The sequence below is a fragment of the Equus caballus genome, chromosome 24 (genome assembly GCF_041296265.1).
Source record: "Equus caballus isolate H_3958 breed thoroughbred chromosome 24, TB-T2T, whole genome shotgun sequence".
Taxonomy (NCBI): Eukaryota; Metazoa; Chordata; class Mammalia; order Perissodactyla; family Equidae; genus Equus; species Equus caballus.
The window spans coordinates 58,216,066-58,233,368 of NC_091707.1; the positions used below are offsets into that span (position 1 = coordinate 58,216,066).

At 40.5% G+C, this 17,303-nt stretch overlaps 1 protein-coding gene across 5 annotated transcripts in view; it reads left to right on the forward strand.

Moving 5' to 3' along the window:
• TDRD9 (tudor domain containing 9) overlaps positions 1–17,303 on the forward strand; it is a 119,463-nt gene that overhangs the window by 29,898 nt on the left and 72,262 nt on the right. For all 5 annotated transcript variants that reach the window (XM_070249356.1, XM_070249352.1, XM_070249355.1 and 2 more), the window contains 3 exons: positions 902–982; positions 3,552–3,716; positions 9,054–9,157. In XM_070249356.1, the coding sequence (XP_070105457.1) occupies positions 902–982; positions 3,552–3,716; positions 9,054–9,157 (350 nt within the window). The remainder of the gene's footprint in view (positions 1–901; positions 983–3,551; positions 3,717–9,053; positions 9,158–17,303) is intronic.

A 17,303-nucleotide genomic window follows, 5' to 3' on the forward strand; every position in this document is an offset into this window, starting at 1 on the left:
ACCAAAGCAGAAAGTGCACAATTAACCGCTGTGCCACAGGGCCGGCCCTGATCTCTCCACTTTGACAGAGAAGTGTCCCACAGTAGACTCTTACTGTCCCCTTGTGTGGTGAGGTATCCTGACGGAGTGGTAGAAAAGTAGCCCCATGTGCCTTAGCTGGCTCTGGGGCGGGGCAGGGTGGGGGAAGGTGGGGCCAGACTGGGGAGGCTGAGGGGGCTGGAGTCCTTGAGTCGACTGAGCCCGTGAGGTCTCTGAGGAGGGCTGTGAAGCTGTGCTCTCCCCGAATGCTCCTGCAGTCGTCCCTGTTGACCTCAGCTCCTAATCTAGTTCTGCTTTACCTGCTTTTGACTGATCCGGATCCGGCTTTAACGGGGCCAGCGCTGCCCACTCTTGGGGACTGCGGTCCTGTGTGTCCTGGAGCATGTGCTGCTCGGCCCAGCTTCCGCCCTATACTTATGTGCTGAAGTAACAGTGTAGCTGGAGACCGTGCAGAGGTGTGTGGTAGGCAAGGGGTAGGATTAGGAGGTTGGTCCCATGGTTCTTTGTGCTGGGGGCGGTGGGATGATTTTGGTTGTCACAGTGCCCAGGAGCACCACTGGCATTGAGTGGGCAGGGCCAAGGATACTAAACATTACTCTGCCCCAATGCCAGCAGGGTCCCAGAGAGAAGCACTGAGGGACAGTGACCACATGGCCTCTTATGTGCTCTTTGGTTTGTAGGCCAGTGTTCTTTGCTTCCTCTTAACCAGGAGTGATACTAGTCCCTGAGGAACTGCCTTTGGTGAGAGCTGCTTTGTCCCCAGTCTCCTAGGGGCAGCAGTACCCCCTTCCCTCTGCTCAGTCAGCAGTGACATGTGCGGTGCTTGATGCCATGTGGGGGCGCCCCCTTTTTTATTTTGTAGGTCCATGAGCGAACTGAAGAAATGGATTTCCTGCTGTTGGTAGTCCGCAAACTTTTAAGAACAAATTCACGTTTTGTGAAGGTAAATTTGATTTCATGAGTAACAGAAGTATTTATGGTTAAGATGTATTATTTAGTTTTGTTTCTCTTATTTTAACAGAAACAGTTGAAAGCAGTGACTCCTAAAATTTGCTGTCTTGTGTAGTGCTCCAGGTCTTGCTAGGAAGCTGGCTAAAGGACATTGTCTTAGGACCAGAGTATGGAATACTCTTTGGTTATTATGTTGCATTAAATTCTAAAATTTTCTCCAGGCTGCAGAAAATGATCTAATAATAGTTGACGCTAATGAAATGCTGGGTATTAGAGCACTGCTTTCCGTTGAGTCAGTACCTCAGTTTAAAGGCATGTGAATATCCCTGCAATCTGTTTTAGAAATAGCGCCAGAGCGCACTGAAGCCTGAGGCCGTCAGATGCACTGCTCTTTTAAAGACTTAGGTTATGAGTTGACTGAAAGTCTGTGGGAACGGTAAGTATTATTCCCATCTTATTTGAACAAAAAAGAAGGCATGAACTAGGCCAAAAGAGTGAAGGATTTTTAATAATTATGCAGTCAGCCCATAGCTGGGTCCGTCCCGCTTATGCTAACTAGAGGTCTTCCGGAAACAGCTTGACAACGGGTGGCAGTGATTGGGATGTGCATCGCATTATATAAAGGGATTGTGAGGATTTACTGGCAATGGAAAACAATTGCTTTCTATATCATAAAATATTTTGCCTTCAAGTGTTTCATGTATTTATTCATTTAGGGGAACCTTTTTTCTCCTCTCCCCTGCCCTCCAAGGTGAGAAACGTCACTTAAGAATGTTCGCATTCTTACCTGGTGGGCACTAAATACATAGAACCTGAAATTTGCAGTAAGTTGTCTTATTGCTTCGATGAGTGTAAAATGAATGAGAGAATTTGGCTATTTCATTTCTTTCTGGAATTTTAGCTTAAAGATAGCATTGAAGATTGTTCAACACATCAGGACCTTTCTTGTCATTTGAAGACTTTTCTTTTTTACTCTAAGATAATGGCTTGATTACGTGTTTTTTAGTGTTCAGTAGTAAAGAGAGTTAAGAGTGTTGGTGGATTCAGAAAAATCTACCACACTGCTGACAGTGGTGGTCAGGAATTTGTATCTATTGTAGCAGTGGTAGGAAATGGTTTGTCAGTTTCAGCATTTTCATGATTTATTAAAAAGTATATGAAGCAGAATATTTTCTAAATATAGAACCTTATATGGTATGTGTAGTTGGGCCAAGAAATTAGAAGTCCAGTTCTAGATGGTTTAGGAATAAGTTTTTTGAAACTCTCAAAATTTTTTTTTTTTATTATTACTTCTTTTTTAAAAAGAGGGCCACCGTCAGCAACTTAGATGCAGATGGGTCTTAAGGACCCCCTTCCTCTCCCCACCTAAACCTTTAAAGGTCCCTGGATCCGTGCCATCCCCCGGTGACCCTGCTGTCACTGCTGGCTGACTAGACTCAGCCCAGGCCCACCCTGACAAGCAAGTTTCTTGGGCAGACTGACAATTGTCTGTTTGGAGGAGAGGCTGAGGGCCGCCTGGGGGAGGGCACACGATGGCGAGGCTGGTAGCAAAGCTAAATCTTTGTTGCCTTCAGCAGTCCAGATTTGGCCGTACGTTTGCATGCTCCCTCAACAGAACAAAAGCCCTGCAGTTTTCTAGCCTCACTGGTCCCTAGAAGATAGTTTAGGATCATCTCCTGTGACGGGGTGTGCCCCATGGGGCCACTCTTACACCCCAAGTGGCTTCTCAGAGCCTTCCTTCAGGCATCTCATTCAAAGTGAGTTCTGATCAATATGGGTTTTACCATTTGTGTCTAACATTGAAGGGGAAAATACAGATATTTTGTTTATCCAATAACTGTACTGACAATGCCTATATTTTACTTTTCTGATAAGATTTACATTATAGAAATCCTAATTGCTGGATGCGGTGGGTGGTCAGCAGCCCGCAGATAGCCGTGTTCACCCTTTGCTTAGCATTCTGGAGACTGGTGGATGGTGCAGATCCTTCGTAATGCTGCTGCCTCCGCCAGGGCACATCTGCTGGGCTGTGGATGCTGCTGCTGGCATTCATGGCTGAGTTTCTTAAGAATATCATCCTATATTTGCTTTTTGGCAAAAGCGAACCCTGCAGTCAGTCCCTGAGCCTCCACTGGTCCACTCCGGTCTGGACTGGTTCCTCCCTGCTGCTGCACAGCTGTTGTCCTAGGATGGCTCCAGATTCCTGGCCTAGAGCCAGGCTTTTCTGGATCTCTTGTCTTTGTCTTTGCTGCTTTCCTCTCTCATTTTGCTGGAACACAATATCTAGTAACTTATTCTGTTTTCAGTTAGTTTTCTGGTGCCAAGTTTCTGTTTAGAGAAATGGTTATGACTTAGCTTTATTGGAGATAGGGAGTTTCTCGCTTGGTAAAATGATTGAAGAGAAATAGGAAAAGTTGTCATCTCTGAGCATGCTTTATACTGCAGTAATTTGTCTTACACTAGAGATTAAATCGATGTCTTCCATTGAAGTCTCAGAAGTTATTAAAGCAGTTATCATTATCATTATTTTGTTTATTTTAATGGTTTCTCTTATTCTGTAGGTAGTCCTGATGTCAGCCACCATCAATTGTAAAGATTTTGCAGATTACTTTGCTGTTCCTGTTCAGAACAAGATGAACCCTGCATATGTTTTTGAAGTGGAAGGAAAGCCCCATTCAATTGAAGAGTATTATCTCAACGATTTGGAGCATGTTCATCACAGCAGGGTATGTTGGAAGGCATCGTTTCTTTGATGGTGAACGTGCTTTTGTATTTGATGAAACCTGCATTCATTAGCTACAGTTGCCAGGCTCTACTGGAACTTGAAATCAGAACAGAGCGATGGTATGGATCAGGACTGGGGAAGAATAAGAGGAAGGAAGCTCCTGGGTTTATTGTTATGCTCTCTGAGCATCATGAAGACTCATGTTGTATGTCCCTGTGAAAAGACTGGGACTGGTTTCATACTTTGTTGATGCTGAAAAATAAAATGTGAGATTTTAGTCAGCTGTAAAATTGTAGATTCAGTTGGGGGTGGGAGGGAATTTTATTTTGATTAAATTTTCTGCTGTGAGTTGTATTGCTCTAAACTGAAGGAGGATTGTGTTGCGGTAACAGTGAAGAATGATGATAATATATTCTTATGAAAAGTCACAGTAGATTTAATATGGGTAATACATTTAGGGGATTTGAAAATCAGAAAGTATAAGCAGCTTTCTTCTCCTATACTCTCTCTGCCCAGCTCCCTCCCAACAAGAGGAAGCCATTATTGTTATGTCCTGCGTTATGTCCTATGGCTCTACAAGCAAGGAGGGATGTGCTGTGTCTCCTTCACAGACATGACGGCGTTCTGCATGCCCTTGCTTTTTTCACTTCCCTAGTCACTTCTTTTCATATCAGTATGTAGTTTCTTCATTCCCTTTTTAGAACTCATAACATTCCTTTGTGAGAATATACTATTTTTTTTTAATTGAACTCATCTCCACCTTTCTGGGCTTTTCTTCTGAAAAATTCTGCTACAGAGAAAAACTTTGCACATGTCCAAGTATGTCCTGTAGGCCGGGGTTTCTCAGCCTCAGCACTGTTGACATTTTGGGGCAGATAATTCTGTGTGCTGGGGGCAGTCCTGTCCACTGTAGGGTGTTTAGCAGCATCCTGGCCTCCACCCTCTAGATGCAAGTAGGGCTACCCTGCCCCCACTGTGACAGCCAGAAATGTTTCTAGACACCCCTGGGGAGTAAAACGCCCCTGTTGAAGAATCCTGTGTATGCCTTCCTAAATATAAGTTCCTGGCACCAGAGTCGCTGGGTCAGAGGATATATGCATTTGTCATTTTGATGGATGCTGCCAAATTGCTCTGTGTAGGAGTTTGACGTTTATTAAAAACATTTGTAATGTTAAAGTAAACAGTAGTCTCTGCTACAATGAGCTGGTTGAGTAGGTTTCACCTAACCTAAGAAGACATACTTTGTCAAATCTAATTATGTCGGGGGGCGGGGGTGGCCAGTGGTGCCCATGAAAAAGGAACACTTCTTTTTTTTACAACTTTTTAAGTGACAATATTTCAAAAGAACAGACAGTTGAAAGCATTTTGTAGAACACCCATATACCCATCACGTAGATTCCACAGTTAACACTTACTCTGTAGCATTTGGAAAAAACTGTTAGAACTAAGAAAGGAGCGCTGGCACATTGCTGTTCACTATCCTCCGTTTATTTGGATCTCACTGGTTTTCCCCCAGTGTCTTTCTTCTGCCCCAGGATCCCTCGTTGCTTTTAGTTGTCTTGTCTCCTTAGGCTCCTCTGGGCTGTGACGATTTCTCAGACTCCTCCTATTCTTGATGACTTTGACTGCAGGAGTACTGGTCAGGTATTTTGTAGGTTGCCCTACTATTGGAATTTTTCTCATGATTAGATTATGGGGGGGTTATGGATTTTGGGGAGGGAGACCACGGGGGTGAAGTGCTATCTTGTCTCAGGATTGGTGATGTTGCCCTTGATCTCTTGGCCAAGGTAGTCTTTGCTGTATGACATCACTCTCCTCTCCTTTTCTTTCGGTTTGTTTGTTGTCTGTCACCCCCCCCCCGCCCCCAAGATGTAACTAGGGTCAGGAGGGACATGTCTCTCCTTTTCTTACTGTCCTCTTTGGAAATGAGTCACTAAGTGCAGCCTGTATTCAGGGTGGAGGGGAGAGGGCACTTATTTATAACATTTAAAAATTTTGCATTTTCTGATCCACTTTGGAATGTGAGAATAATGATGGTTTACTAGTCTTCTCTTCAGCTGGCCAAAATCTCATTCATTCCTGGTGATATTTATTTTATGTTCTGTGTCAGAGCTCAGAAACCTTAGGTAATTCCTTGTGGATGTGTTGAGGAGTGGAGTCGGGCCTGGGCGTTTGCCCTTTGAGACCATGTGGTCAAGGTAGCCCAGCTTCTGGGCAGCCAAGGCCCCTTGCCATGCGTGGGTTATGTTCAGCAGGCTAAAGAGTACCTGGCGTTAGATTTTTTTTTTGCTGAGGAAGATTAGCCCTGAGCTAACATCTGTGCCAGACTTCCTCCTCTTAATATGTGGGTTGCCACCACAGCATGGTTGATGAACAGTGCCCCGGATCTGAACCTGCAAACCCCAGGCCGCCAAATCAGAACACGCTGAACGTAACCAGTGCACTATGGAGCCAGCCCCTGGTATTAGCATTATTTACCAAGTGTCCTGTCTTTGCTATCTTATAGGTGCTCAGTAAATATTTCAATGAATGAATACTCAAGGCTTAACTATGTATTAATTTTAAGACTACAAAAATAATGTATAGATCCTGTTATATGGTGTTTGGAATCAGAGGACCTTTGTTAAAATTCCAATTTTATTATTGTTATTATTATATGCTGTCATGTGACCTAAGCACACTACTCAGTGTTTCAAGGGAGAAGCATCCTTCCTTCTGTGGAGCATCAGCCTTCCCACCTGTGTTGTACACCCCTTCCCATCTTCTTAGGGGTGAGTTGCTGCTCCCCCACCTTCTTACCTTTAGTAGCTCCTTCTCCACTCTCCCTTTTTGTTCACATTTACATAGAACTGAGTCTCTCTTGTCTTAAAAAGCACCCGCCTTTTGTCCCATGTTTCTTAGCTTTTGCCAAACTCTTTCTGAATGCCACTGTCTTCTTTTCCACCTCCCACATACTCTTTATTCGTTGTAGTCTGGCTTCCACTGTGCTCACTCGGCTGAGACGGCATTGCCAGTGTCACTCCTGGTTATATCAAGAGCGCTCAGCCCTAACTGACCTGACCTCTCTGGAATGTTTGACACTGTTGGCCACTTTGATTTTCTTGAAACTCACCTTCCCTTGGGTCCCATGATGCCCTCCTGGTCTTTCTGTCACCAACTCTGGCTGTTCCTTTCACTGTCCTTTGAAGAGTCCTTTTCATCCTTTATTTTCAACTTTTTTAATAGCAAAAAAACCCATCTTTAGAAAAGTACTTAAAATGTAAGTGTGTGCTATGGTGAAATTGTGAACATCCATAATCTACAACCTAAGTCCAGAAGTAAAGCAGGCCCATCTCCCAGGACTCCCCCTGTGTTATTTTGGACCACATCCCTCCACCCTAGAGTGTGGCTTTCATGTAATCCTGTTTACTGTTTTGCTGTAGTCCATTTAAAGGAGATTTTGGAGGATGATGTGAGATGGGTTGAAATTCCATTTTTTTTCCCTCATTTGAATGCACCATTCATTTTCCCCACCATCTGCAGTACCCCTTCTCTCACTTGCTGCACGTATCTCTTATTCTCTTCTTGGGATGGACTGGCTAGCCTGGGCATGACTGTCTCATGGTCAAGGCAGACACGCAGTGTTCCAAGATCTCAGCTTGGCACAGAAACGCTGGCACTTCTGCCTCATTCTGTTGACAAAGTCATGGTCACTGAACACTATAGTGGTAGGAATGATAGAGTCACCCCTACTCTGCCTGTGTGAATAATAGCACTTCCCTCCACATTCCTGTCCCTGCCCCCTAGTTTGTTTTTTGTCAGAGCATTCCATGTGACATCGGACACTTTGACTTGTCTGCCTGTTTCTTTTCTCGGACCACACTGTGTTGTTCAGGAGAGCAGATGCCCTGTCTGTTGTGTTCCCTCGATTCCCGCACATGGAGGGGACAAGTTCAACAGCTGCATCAGTAGGCCATGACTGGTGTATTTCCTTTGTCACCTGTGTCAAGATTGGCTTAGAGAAAGCATAGTTATATTTGGTAGCTTAGCTGTGTGTCTAAGAAACAGTCTCTGGGCTTAGATTCTAGAATTCAGTGAAATTACTTGTGAGTTGATGATGTGGTTTTTCCATGGCTTGTTTGTTTGTAGGAAAACAATTCTGGATGGGTTTGGACGACAGTGTTGCAGTTTGTGAAAAGTATACCTTTTTTTCTATTTCTTTTTTGTACAATTGTGTTATGGTAAATATTGGTTATTGTTTAGATAAAGAGAGTTATTTAAGGTAAAGGTTGAAGATCAAGAAAGGATTTATTAAGCATGCTTCTGCAAAATTATTGGTTAAAGGGCAATTTGTCATATTTATATTAGTAGAATTGTAATAATAATGAAAATTGGATTATTTAAATACTAGCTGACTTAATTTACTCTATGTAAAAATTGGAAAAAAGTTTGTGTTTATGGCTAACTTCTCATCACTTGAAGGCTTCTTTTGTTGTGTCCTTCACAAAATCAAATGCTATGTCCTGCACACAGTACTTGGTAAGTAAAATTATTAAACAAAAAAGCCTTCTTACACTTAGTGAAAAAAGCCCAGTATGGATATAAGATAGATTTTATGGAAATTATGACATAACTGTCATGCTGGATATTGTAGAGATTCTTACATAGCAGTAGCCTCAGTCCCATGAAAGCCGTCAGCTCAGACCAGTAATTCTAAACTCAGGGGGAGTTTGCCCTTGTGCTTGAGCCCCAGCGTTCTGCAGAGGTGCTTGAAGGCAGTTCAAAGTGAACTGGGCTCAGTTTGGCTCTGTTTTAATACACAATTAAAGGTAGTCCTGTGACCCCCTAAACCTTGGCACATGGAACACCAGGTGGCAGTGTGGTAAACTGGCAGAGGCAGGAGGGATAGTGCCTTTCCCTGGTACTTGTGGTTTTCAAGACTGCTTCCCTCACAGGATCAACGTCACCGTCTGAGGGCTCTTTGAGGTGGCGGTTTGATGGAGAGGAAGAGCTGGATCTGGGATCGGGAACTCCTCCTGGTTCCAGAGACGTTGGGAGCCCCTCATTCTATGATTTCCTGCCAGGCATTTTACCTCTGACTGTGTGTTTGTACTCTACCTCCATCCTTGCTGCAGTCATGGCATCAGGGGAGGTGCTGGAACATTCCGTGTATGTTGGGTGCCTTGAGTAGTGCTTGACACTTAGCAGATGCTTAAATAGTGGCTACAAATGATATTATTTTTATTTGGGGTATTTATTACAGTGATGTACTAAAGGAGAGAATCACCCATTTAACCCCAGAATTTCTTTCGTAATTCTATTTTGGTATTCCAGCCTTTTTTTCTTTTCCTGTTTTTAGCTCTCTCCTCATCTCCTAGAGGAGCCGGTGATAACTAAGGATATATATGAAGTTGCTGTCTCCTTAATTCAGATGTTCGATGACTTGGATATGAAAGAGAGTGGGTAAGAGAAACTCCAACTGGCAATGTACTTTAACATATGTATGATTTAAAAAATATGTTATTCACTTTGAAACTTTGTAGTGTTTTTATAATATTGAGATATAATTGTAGATACTTTTTCAGTAGTCAGTGCATGTATTTTAAAATAAAGTTAATATCTTGTAAATTTTTTACTGGAATTTCCACTTTAAAGTAGTTGAAACCATGCCAGGTATAGTTTTAGGACTGACATTTTCTTTTTGAAGATTTTATTTTTCCTTTTTCTCCCCAAAGGCCCCCAGTACATAGTTGCATATTTATAGTTGTGTGTCCTTCTAGTTTTGGCATGTGGGACACCCCCCTCAGCATGGCTTGATGAGCGGTGCCATGTTTGCACCCAGGATCCAAACCAGTGAAATCCTGGGTCGCTGAAGCAGAGTGCATGAACTTAACCACTCAGCCATGGGGCTGGCCCCCTAGGACTGACAGTTTTGAGAGCCAAAACCACAGCCTGAGGATAGAATAGTTTTTCCACACATGCAGAAGTCATGTCACTCACAGTCCTGAGATAAAACTTAAAGGGCTGTGTTAGGAGCAACCGTGGAAAGCATTTCTTTGTCTTTCTTTCCATTTGCTAGAAAGATACACCCCCGACTCAGCAGTCTCCTGTTGTCATCCAGACATTCATTTGTTTAGCTGGTTCTGAAACCTGGAATGTATTTTCCCTTAGGAACAATTTTAGATTATGTGTGGTGAGTAGGGTCTATAATGTTAAAAAGATTATGCTGTATTATGAGCCTTTACTGTGCTTATTTTGCTACAGCTCCTAGATACAGTTTTCATATTGGGAGAACAAATGATGAGGATGTAGAGTCCGCCTCCTCACGGCAGCCAGAACTCCGTTGCTGGGACAGCTGTTCTCTTATAGGCCTGAGACGCACACACATCCTGGATTTCCCTTCTTTTAGTCACTAGTTGTGAAACGTACCTGAAGTGTAAAGTTACTCATTGTCTTATGTTCCTCCTGTACAATGCCTTGGAACAAGGTGCTGCATTCCAGTTCTGTGCTCCTTGCAGCTTACATGCAATTGTGTACTATCTTGGCTCTGTTTTTAAGCTCCCACAAATTTTTATTTTTCATATCATCAGTGTGCTTAGATTTACCCAATATATGTCATTTATTCATCATTCTATCTTACGTCTTAGGTTTTCCTTCTTAGATAATTTTTATTCTTTCTAAAGTATATCCTTCAAAAGTTTCTTTCAGAGTCTATTGGTAAATATTCTCAGTTTTTATTTAGCTGAAAATGTCTTTATTTCGCTCTCATTCTTGGAATACAGTTTTGTTAGGTACAAAATTTAGGTTGCAATTTAATTCTCTCCATACTTCTACTTTTTCTATGTTTTAATTTAAATAACTTGAGTGACATATAATTTACGTGTATTAAATGCACCCATATTTATCGTTCTTTCTATGTTTTGACAATGTGTTCCCATAATCTTCTGGCTTCTCATGCTGTGGTGAGAAGCCACCTTTTGGTCTAACTGTTCCTTGTGGGTAAGTCTGCCTTTTGCTCTGGCTGACTTTCTGCCAGATTCTCTGTCTTTGACCTTCTGGAGTTGGACTGCTGTGAGTAGGTGTGGATTTCTTTTTGTTGATCTTGCCCGAGATTCCTTGGCCTTAGGGATTCTGAACATTGGTATCCTTGTTGCTACCCAACAACCTCTCATTGATAGCTTTAGCATCCAGTTATTATCTTGTCTGAGTCAATTATTATGTTAGTGATGTTCTAATTTTATCATTTGTTCTTATTTATTCCCTGAGATTACTCTGTAAAGAGGAATTTTCCTTTTATTGCCTTGCCTCTTTTCTCCCCATCTCTCTCTCTTTCTTTTAAGGTCACAATGGACTCATGAGATTTTTTTTATTTTAAATAGAGTTTATTTTTTAAAGCAGTTTTAGATTCAAAGCAAAATTGAACTGAAAGAGTTCTCGTATACCCCCTCCTCTGCATATGCATAACCTCCCCTACTATCAATATCTTGCACCACAGTGGGACATTTGTTACAACTGAGGAACCTGCATTGACACATCATGATCACCCAGAGTCCATAGTTTGCATCAGGGTTCACTCTTGTGTGGACTTGGACAAATTTATAATAACATGTATCCACCATTGTTGTACCATACAGAGTAAGTTCATTGCCCTAAAAATCCTGTGCTGCATCTACTCATCCCTTCCTCTACTGTGCATTTAATGCATCCATGTCTTTTCAGGGCTTGATAGCTCATTTCTTTTTATCACTAAATAATATTCGATTGTGTGGACGTACCACAGTTTATCCATTCACCTACTGAAGGATGTCTTGGTTGCTTCTGAGTTTTGGCAATTGTGAATAAAGCCACTGTAAACATCCGTGTGCAGGTTATTGTGTGGTGGTAAGTTTTCAACTTCCTTGAGTAAGTACCAAGGAACATGATTGCTAGATCATATGGTAAGAGTTTGTTTAGTTTTGTAAGAAACTGCCAGACTGTCTTCCGAAGTGGTCGTACCATTTTGCATTCCCACCAGCAATGAATGGGAGTTCCTGCTGCACCACATTCTTGTCAGCATTTGGTGGTGTCAGGGTTCCAGATTTTGGCCATTCTAAAGGTTGTGTAGTGGTATCTCGTTTTAATTTGCATTTACCTAATGACGTGATATGTAGCATCTTTTCAGATGTTTGATTTCTGTATGTCTTCTTTGATGATGTGTCTGTTCAGGTCTTTTGCTCATTTTTTAAATTGGGTTGTTCATTTTCTTTTTGTTGAGGTTGTTTTTTTTTTAGGAAGATTGTCCCTGAGCTAACATCTGTGCCAGTCTTCCTCTTTTTTTTTTTTTTTTTTAAAGATTTTATTTTTCCTTTTTCTCCCCAAAGCATCCCCGGTATATAGTTGTATATTTTTAGTTGTGGGTCCTTCTAGTTGTGGCATGTGGGATGCTGCCTCAGCATGGCTTGATGAGCGGTGTCATGTCTGTGCCCAGGATCTGAACCGGTGAAACCCTGGGCTGCCAAAGCGGAGCATGCGAACTTCCTCTATTTTTGATGTGGGATGCTGCCAATGGCATGCCTTGATGAGTGGTGTGTAGGTCTGTGCCCAGGATCTGAACCTGCAAACCCCTGGGCCACCAAAGCAGACTGCGCGAACTCAACCACTGTGCCACCTGGCCAGCCCTGTCTTTTTGTTGAGTGTTAAGAGTTCTGTATATATTTTGAATGACAGTTTTTTATATCATATATGTCTTTTGCAAATGTTTTCTCTCAGTCTGTGGCTTGTTTTCTCATTCTCTTGAGACTCATGGATTTTTATTTATTTAAAATGTCAAAGTTAATTACAGTGTTCTTTTTTCATGATCAATTCTCCAAAGTTTGGCCACTGAGAACCTTTTTAAGCCGACTCTGTGTCCTTTGACATGACTCCCTCAGTCATAGTGCAATTACTTGCTTTCTGCTCAAGATGGTCCAAGCTATTTACCTTCTTTCTCTGTCCTAGATCAGGAACCGTCTGTTTCTACAAGGAACCAGATTCCTGTGGTGAAGAATGTTTTTAGAAATCAAGATCTGGACTCTGGGTGCACCCATTGCTACTGGAGTGTCATTGCTTCTAAGCCTTTTCAGTGGAAATAGCTGGAAATGTATTTTTAAAATACTATGAAGTCACGTTGAATTTCAGTTCAGATTTAACATTGTTTTTAACTTTCTTTCATACTTTTTAGTGCTTTTTCTTAAACACAGAATCTCTTGGTTGTTAAGAACATTATTTGTTTTCTCCATAATAATAAAATAAGTTTCAAAAGTATAATAGTGATATTCCTTCTAATATTATTATATTATTATATTATTATAATATAAAAGTATAATAGTGATATTCCTTCTAAAACTAACCCTACTGAGTGAATATAAACTTTCTTGGATGTTCCTTTTGTTCTTAGAATACATCCTACCTGATAGACAGTCAGGGAGATCTGTTTTCAGATGTTACTTGAAATAATCATTCTCTCTGCTTGGTATTTATTTTACCGCCAGGTTAACTTATTTATTAGCTACCTACTCAAAACATTGTAACGAATCAGATTTTAATTTGTTATTCTCTTTCTCTTTCCTAAGTCATTGTTTGCTTTTACGATAATTTTCTTTCTTCTGCTTTTTTGTTTTACTTCGTTATTGTTTTCTAACTTTTTTTTAATTTTTCTTTTTAAAGATTTTATTTTTCCTTTTTCTCCCAAAGCCCCCCAGTACATAGTTGTGTATTTTTAGTTGTGGGTCCTTCTAGTTGTGGCATGTGGGACACTGCACCAGCGTGGCCTGACAAGTGGTGCCATATCCGCACCCAGGATTTGAACCAGTGAAACCCTGGGCCACTGAAACAGAGCGTGCGAACCCAACCACTCGGCCATGTCGCCAGCCCCTCTAACTTTTTAAATTAAAAGTTTAATTATTTTATTTTCATCCTTTCGTTTTGTTGATATACATATTTAATCCATGATTTTTTATCTGGTCACTTTTGTGATTGTCCCATATATGTTGATATGTACTGTTTTTGTGATTATTTTTGAGACAGCCTAAATTTTGGCTTATGTTTCCCCTTTGACCCAAGAGTTTTTAATAGAGAAATTTAAATTTTCTCATAAAAGAGCCTTTAAACATTTTTTATTAATAATGTCAAGTTTGATGGAGTTATGATCATAAAATATTGTTTGTATTATTCTTTTTATTATTTTTTTATTGAGTTAATGATAGGTTACAATCTTGTGAAATTTCAATTGTACATTATTGTCTGTCACTCATGTTGTAGGTGCACCCCTTCACCCTTTGAGCCCACCCCCCACCCCACCTTTCCTCTGGTAGCCACTAATCTGTTCTCTTTGTCCACATGTTTAAATTCCTCATATGAGTGGAGTCATACAGAGATTGTCCTTCTCTATCTGGCTTATTTCACTTAACATAATTCCCTCAAGGTCCATCCATGTTGTTGCAAATGGGACGATTTTGTTTTTTTTTTTACGGCTGAGTAGTATTCCATTGTATGTATATACTATATCTTCTTTATGCAGTCATCTGTTGATGGGCACTTAGGTTGCTTCCACGTCTTGGCTATTGTAAACAATGCTGCAGGGAACATTGGGGTGCATGGGACTTTTGGAATTGCTGACTTCAAGCTCTTTGGATAGATACCCAGTAGTGGGATAGCTGGATCGTATGGTAGTTCTATTTTTAATTTTTTGAGGAATCTCCATACTGTTTTCCATAGTGGCTGCACCAGTTTGCATTCCCACCAGCAGTGTATGAGGGTTCCTTTTTCTCCACAACCTCTCCAACATTTGTTACTATTTGTTTCAGTTATTTTTGTCATTCTAATGGGTGTAAGGTGATATCTTAGTGTAGTTTTGATTTGCATTTCCCTGATGATCAGCGATGATGAACATCTTTTCATGTGCCTATTGGCCATCTGTATATCTTATTTGGAGAAATATCTGTTCATGTCTCCAGCCCATTTTTTTGATCGGGTTGTTTAATTTTTTGTTGTTGAGTTGTGTGAGTTCTTTATACATCATGGATATTAAGCCTTTGTCAGATGTATTACTTGCAAATATTTTATCCCAGTTAGTGGGTTGTTTTTCTGTTTCAATCCTGTTTTCATTTGCCTTGAAGAAGCTCTTTAGTCTGATGAAGTCCCATTTGTTTATTCTTTCTATTGTTTCCCTTGTCTGAGGAGACATGGTGTCCAAAAAGATCCTTTTAATACTGATGTCAAAGAGTGTACTGCCTACATTTTCTTCTAGAAGCCTTATGGTTTCAGGTCTCAGCTTTAGGTCTTTGATCCATTTTGAGTTTATTTTGGTGAATGGTGAAAAAGAATGGTCAATTTTCATTCTTTTCCATGTGGCTTTCCCGTTTTCCCAGCACCATTTGTTGAAAAGACTTTCTTTTCTCCATTGTATGCCCTCAGCTCCTTTGTCGAAGATTAGCTGTCCATAGATGTGTGGTTTTATTTCTGGACTTTCAATTCTGTTCCATTGATCTGTGCACCTGTTTTTGTACTAGTACCATGCTGTTTTGATTACTGTAGCTTTGTAGTATGTTTTGAAGTCAGGGATTGTGATACCTCCAGTTGTGTTCTTTTTTCTCAGGATTGCTTTAGCAATTCGGGGTATTTTGTTGCCCCATATGAATTTTAGGATTCTTTGTTCTATGATTCTGATTGGGATGGCATTGAATCTGTAGATTGCTTTAGGTAGTATGGACATTTTAACTGTGTTTATTCTTCCAATGCTTGTGCATGGAATGTCTTTCCATCTCTTTATGTTGTCGTCCATTTCTTTCAGAAAAGCCTTGTAATTTTCATTGTATAGGTCCTTCACCTCCTTAGTTAAATTCACCCCCGAGGTATTTTATTCTTTTTGTTGCGATTGTGAATGGTATTGTGTTCTTGAGTTCTTTTTCTGTTAGTTTGTTATTAGAGTATAGAAATGCTACTGATTTATGTAAATTGATTTTATACCCTGCAACTTTGCTGTAGTTGTTGATTACTTCTAAAAGTTTTCCAATGGGTTCTTTGTGGTTTTCTGTATGTAAGACCATGTCGTCTGCAAACAGCGAGAGTTTCACTTCTTCCCTCCCTATTTGGATTCCTTTTATTCCTTTCTCTTGCCTGATTGCTCTGGCCAGGACCTCCAGTACTATGTTAAATAAGAGTGGTGATAGAGGGCATCCTCGTCTTGTTCCTGTTCTCAGGGGGATGGTGCTCAGTTTTTGCCTGAGTATGATGTTGGCTGTGGGTTTGTCATATATGACCTTTATTGTGTTGAGGTAGTTTCCTTCTATGCCCATTTTGTTCAGAGTTTTTGTCATAAATGGCTGTTGGATCTTGTCAAATGCTTTCTCTGCATCTATTGAGATGATCATGTGGTTTTTATTCCTCACTTTGTTGATTGGTGGATCACGTTGATTGATTTGCAGATGTTGAACCATCCCTGTGTCCCTGGTATGAATCCCACTTGATCATGATGTATGATCCTTTTGATGAATTGCTGAATTCTGGTTGCCAAAATTTTGTTAAGAATTTTTGCATCTATGTTCATCAGCAGTATTGGCCTGTAGTTCTCCTTTTTTGTGCTGTCCTTGTCAGGTTTTGGTATCAGCATGATGTTGGCCTCATAGAATGTGTTAGGAAGTGTTCCATCCTCCCTAATTTTTTGGAATAGCTTGAAAAGGATAGGTATTAAATCCTCTCTGAAAGTTTGGTAGAATTCCCCAGGAAAGCCATCTGGTCTTGGGGTTTTATTCTTTGGGATGTTTTTGATTGCTGTTTCAATCTCTTTCCTTGTGACTGGTCTGTTCAAATTGTCTGCTTCTTCTTGAGTGAGCTTTGGGAGATTGTAGGAGTCTTAAGAATTTATCCATTTCCTCTAGGTTATCCATTTTGCTGGCATATAGTTTTTCGTAGTATTGTCTTATAATTGTTGTATTTCTCCAGTCTGTTATTTCTCCTCTTTCATTTCTGATTTTGTTTATTTGAGCTTTCTCCCTTTTTTTCTTTGTAAGTCTGGCTAGGGGTTTGTCAGTTTTATTTATCTTCTCAAAGAACCAGCTCTTTGTTTCATTGATCCTTTCTACTGCCTTATTTGTTTCAATAGCATTTATTTCTGCTCTGATTTTATTATTTCTCTCCTTCTGCTGACTTTGGGCTTTGTTTGTTCTTCTTTCTCTACTTCAGTTAGGTGTAGTTTAAGATTGCTGATTTGGGATTTTTCTTGTTTGTTAAGATGTGTCTGTATTGCGATGAATTTTCCTCTTAATACAGCTTTTGCTGTATCCCATATGAGTTGGTATGGCATGTTAGCATTTTCATTTGTCTCCAGGTATTTTTTTATTTCTTCTTTAATTTCTTCAATGATCCATTGCTTATTCAATAGCATATTGTTTAGTCTCCACATCCTTGTGCCTTTCTCAGCTTTTTTCTTGTAATTAATTTCTAGCCTTATAGCATTATGATCGGAGAAGATGCTTGTTATTATTTCAATTTTTTTAAATTTGTAGAGGCTTGCCTTGTTTCACAACATATGGTCTATCCTTGAGAATGTTCCATGTGTGCTTGAGAAGAATGTGTATTCTGCTGTTTTTGG